The sequence below is a fragment of the Phytophthora sojae genome, assembly GCF_000149755.1.
Source record: "Phytophthora sojae unplaced genomic scaffold PHYSOscaffold_68, whole genome shotgun sequence".
NCBI lineage: Eukaryota > Oomycota > Peronosporomycetes > Peronosporales > Peronosporaceae > Phytophthora > Phytophthora sojae.
This window is the reverse complement of record NW_009258182.1, coordinates 624-5191: the sequence shown is the minus strand read 5'-3', so window position 1 is coordinate 5191 and position 4568 is coordinate 624. Positions and strand designations below refer to the sequence as shown.

The following is a 4568-nucleotide window of genomic DNA, read 5'->3' as shown; positions in this document are numbered from 1 at the left end:
CCTCGACCTACATCAGCCGCACCAACAACTCCTGGGGCAGCGTGCTAATTGGCATCTTCTTCCTACTTCGGAGGTCGTATCTGCGAATCGGACAGCAGCGGCATTTTTACTGCCTCAAGCATCAAGATGTCTTCTTCTCCAATGCCGAAGGAAGACCAGTCAGTGAATCTCGCGCTACCGCAGTCACCATCGGTTTGGAAGGAGCGAAGAACGACCAGTTTGGGCGCGGTGCATGGCGCACGATGCACGCGTCTGGAGACCCGGTCATCTGTCCCGTGCTTGCCCTCAAAGCGATCAACACGGCTCGACGAAGTACAGCTAGCGACAGCCCCTGCACGCGGGCTGCACCAAAGGGGGGAGGGGGAGACGTGCGCTGGGTTGGAGCATCGGAAAGCCGCGGGCGCGAGGCCTCGGCAAATATGGGGACTATATTCGAACGAGCCGTCGCTTGACTGAACGGGGGTCACACCGCTTCTATCACTTTTAACCGCTCCAACTGCCGCTAGTGTTCGCGCCAACATGGCCCGGACGCCACGCTTGCAACGGGCGAAAGTTTACGGGCGAAAACACGTGTACCGCTTCATCATTCAAAGACGACGACAAAACTGCTATCGTACCAAACGAAGCCGATCGATCGGCGGTCCTCTCTCTCTTCATTCTTCAATTTACCAACTCGGTTCGACCCCGACCCAAGTACCCACCACTCGCTCTACGCAGCAGCCACCGCCTCCACCATGAAGCTCCTGACAACCCTGGCCGTCGCTACTTTTCTTGGCGTTGCCTCCGCGACCGATGCGTTGGTTGAAACGGAGTCCAAGTCGGCCGTCCGCAATTTGCGAGTGCAGATATCCGAGCAAGTGCCTGCCATTCCGGCTCCTGCTGGAGGGCCCACCTCGCCTCGCCCTCAATCGCCGCTCCAACACGCGCGGCACCCGTCGTCGCCCAAGGCCGAGCCGCAGAGGGGGAACGGACACGAGTCCCGCCACGGTGGTGACCGTGGCCATGACCATGGCGGTGACCATGAGACGAACCGACGCAGCCCGACGCCGCGTTCACCGCAACACGGTTCCCCTCAGCGACCTCGTTCGCCGAACCACGGCGACCATCTCTCCGTTGTGACGCCTGCGGGGCGGGGGCGCCATGACGGCCGCGACTACGAGAGCGACCGATGGAGTCCCACCACACCTCCACGTTCGCCTCGCCACTGGGGCCACCCGTCGAGCCCGATGTTCGCGCCTGCGAGACGCGGTCACCACGATGTTCATGACTATGGATACCACGATGGTCGCGACTACGAGGACTACGAATGGAGGACCACCGCGCCTCCGCGTGCTCCTCGCCACTGGGGCCACCCCGCCAGTCCGACGGCGGCACCGGCGTGGCACGGTCACCACGACGACCGCGACCATGAAAGCTACGGATATGGATACCACGATGGTCGCGACTACGAGGACTACGAATGGAGGACCACCGCGCCTCCGCGTGCTCCTCGCCACTGGGGCCACCCCGCCAGTCCGACGGCGGCACCGGCGTGGCACGGTCACCACGACGACCGCGACCATGAAAGCTACGGATGGGCTACGGTTGAACCGGGCCGTCGGCCTCGCAACTCCGAGCCGCGCTCGCCTCGCCACTCGCGACCGTCTTCGCCTCGTAAGTCGCAGCCGCGTTCGCCGCGTCGTGAGTCGCAGCCACGTTCGCCGGGCAACTTGCCGCAGCCCTGCTAACTTGCTGCATGCCCGCTGAGTGTTGCTGGCGGTGTCGTCGCGAATCCGCCTAGCTTGGCCTCGGGGTTGAGGTACATGACACTACTGGAGCTACGGTGACTTCGCCCTCGCCGTGCCTTACTTACACTTCTGCACAGACTTTTGAATTGCTACGTTGTCAATAGACGTTGCTTTTTGCTTTTCCATCCAAGAGCGCCGTAAGCTAGCGATGTTGGCACGTGGATCTACCGTGCATGCATAAGATTCGGACGGAACCGGGTGGACCTCAACTACTAATACATGTAACAGCGTGCAGCAGTCCCTCACTGACCATCGACGCAGCCGTCAGTACCGAGCGTAGTGGCTGCACTGCTCCGTTGACGACGGCATAAGGCGGCCGACTGGGCTGCAACTGCACAGTATTTTGCTGCTCTTCTTGCTGTTAGTACAAACTGTTTTGACAAACCTGTATCGATCTATATGAACGTTCTAGGTAGACTACATTCACATGCCAATCTGCGAAAGTGTCGTCACAAACGAACAGTAAAAGTCCAACAGATCGGTACCAACACAAACGGGGTGATACTTATCTTCTATCCACTTGCGCTTCAACGTGGGTAACACGGGCGCACACACACGTGACCGACCCGTTCGTAATTTGTATGCCCGAAGGGTTTATACTGTAACTACTGCGCGCCCACTCAGCGCCGCTCACTGACGAGGTCCGCCAATGGCCGAGGCGTGTGCAGATATCTCAGAGTTTGCCACCGGAAAGTCTCATTACGTACCGCTCTCGTCGGTAACAGCCCGATAACGACTCACTTCAGTTTGAGAGTGATGCGTCGTATCGTATCAGATTCGTTGCTGAGCTTCAATTATCCTCGAACTAGTGCCTTCTACCAGTATACAACGGTTAGCTGAAGCCAACCGGAGCCTCTTGACAGCCGACCTGGCTGAGTTGGGCGGAGCGAGCTGGCGCTGGTTTACAGACAGACCGAAGACGCAGTGCACTCGGACGCTCATTCGATTCGGTAGGCGACAACGGTTCGGATCCGTGACGAGCGACGTGCACGCGGGCTGCACCAAAGGGGGGAGGGGGAGACGTGCGCTGGGTTGGAGCATCGGAAAGCCGCGGGCGCGAGGCCTCGGCAAATATGGGGACTATATTCGAACGAGCCGTCGCTTGACTGAACGGGGGTCACACCGCTTCTATCACTTTTAACCGCTCCAACTGCCGCTAGTGTTCGCGCCAACATGGCCCGGACGCCACGCTTGCAACGGGCGAAAGTTTACGGGCGAAAACACGTGTACCGCTTCATCATTCAAAGACGACGACAAAACTGCTATCGTACCAAACGAAGCCGATCGATCGGCGGTCCTCTCTCTCTTCATTCTTCAATTTACCAACTCGGTTCGACCCCGACCCAAGTACCCACCACTCGCTCTACGCAGCAGCCACCGCCTCCACCATGAAGCTCCTGACAACCCTGGCCGTCGCTACTTTTCTTGGCGTTGCCTCCGCGACCGATGCGTCGGTTGAAACGGAGTCCAAGTCGGCCGTCCGCAATTTGCGAGTGCAGATATCCGAGCAAGTGCCTGCCATTCCGGCTCCTGCTGGAGGGCCCACCTCGCCTCGCCCTCAATCGCCGCTCCAACACGCGCGGCACCCGTCGTCGCCCAAGGCCGAGCCGCAGAGGGGGAACGGACACGAGTCCCGCCACGGTGGTGACCGTGGCCATGACCATGGCGGTGACCATGAGACGAACCGACGCAGCCCGACGCCGCGTTCACCGCAACACGGTTCCCCTCAGCGACCTCGTTCGCCGAACCACGGCGACCATCTCTCCGTTGTGACGCCTGCGGGGCGGGGGCGCCATGACGGCCGCGACTACGAGAGCGACCGATGGAGTCCCACCACACCTCCACGTTCGCCTCGCCACTGGGGCCACCCGTCGAGCCCGATGTTCGCGCCTGCGAGACGCGGTCACCACGATGTTCATGACTATGGATACCACGATGGTCGCGACTACGAGGACTACGAATGGAGGACCACCGCGCCTCCGCGTGCTCCTCGCCACTGGGGCCACCCCGCCAGTCCGACGGCGGCACCGGCGTGGCACGGTCACCACGACGACCGCGACCATGAAAGCTACGGATGGGCTACGGTTGAACCGGGCCGTCGGCCTCGCAACTCCGAGCCGCGCTCGCCTCGCCACTCGCGACCGTCTTCGCCTCGTAAGTCGCAGCCGCGTTCGCCGCGTCGTGAGTCGCAGCCACGTTCGCCGGGCAACTTGCCGCAGCCCTGCTAACTTGCTGCATGCCCGCTGAGTGTTGCTGGCGGTGTCGTCGCGAATCCGCCTAGCTTGGCCTCGGGGTTGAGGTACATGACACTACTGGAGCTACGGTGACTTCGCCCTCGCCGTGCCTTACTTACACTTCTGCACAGACTTTTGAATTGCTACGTTGTCAATAGACGTTGCTTTTTGCTTTTCCATCCAAGAGCGCCGTAAGCTAGCGATGTTGGCACGTGGATCTACCGTGCATGCATAAGATTCGGACGGAACCGGGTGGACCTCAACTACTAATACATGTAACAGCGTGCAGCAGTCCCTCACTGACCATCGACGCAGCCGTCAGTACCGAGCGTAGTGGCTGCACTGCTCCGTTGACGACGGCATAAGGCGGCCGACTGGGCTGCAACTGCACAGTATTTTGCTGCTCTTCTTGCTGTTAGTACAAACTGTTTTGACAAACCTGTATCGATCTATATGAACGTTCTAGGTAGACTACATTCACATGCCAATCTGCGAAAGTGTCGTCACAAACGAACAGTAAAAGTCCAACAGATCGGTACCAACACAA

General features: G+C 59.9%; 2 protein-coding genes across 2 annotated transcripts; both read left to right on the top strand.

The window, feature by feature from the left end:
- Positions 1-734: 734 nt before the first annotated feature.
- On the top strand, positions 735-1727 carry PHYSODRAFT_343386 (hypothetical protein; the record flags this gene model as incomplete). Its single annotated transcript, XM_009541939.1, has 1 exon — positions 735-1727. One exon carries the CDS (start codon positions 735-737, stop codon positions 1725-1727), a length of 993 nt encoding a protein of 330 aa, XP_009540234.1.
- Positions 1728-3175: 1448 nt separating this feature from the next.
- On the top strand, positions 3176-4160 carry PHYSODRAFT_263589 (hypothetical protein; the record flags this gene model as incomplete). Its single annotated transcript, XM_009541938.1, has 2 exons — positions 3176-3941; positions 4153-4160. 2 exons carry the CDS (start codon positions 3176-3178, stop codon positions 4158-4160), a joined length of 774 nt encoding a protein of 257 aa, XP_009540233.1.
- Positions 4161-4568: the final 408 nt, after the last annotated feature.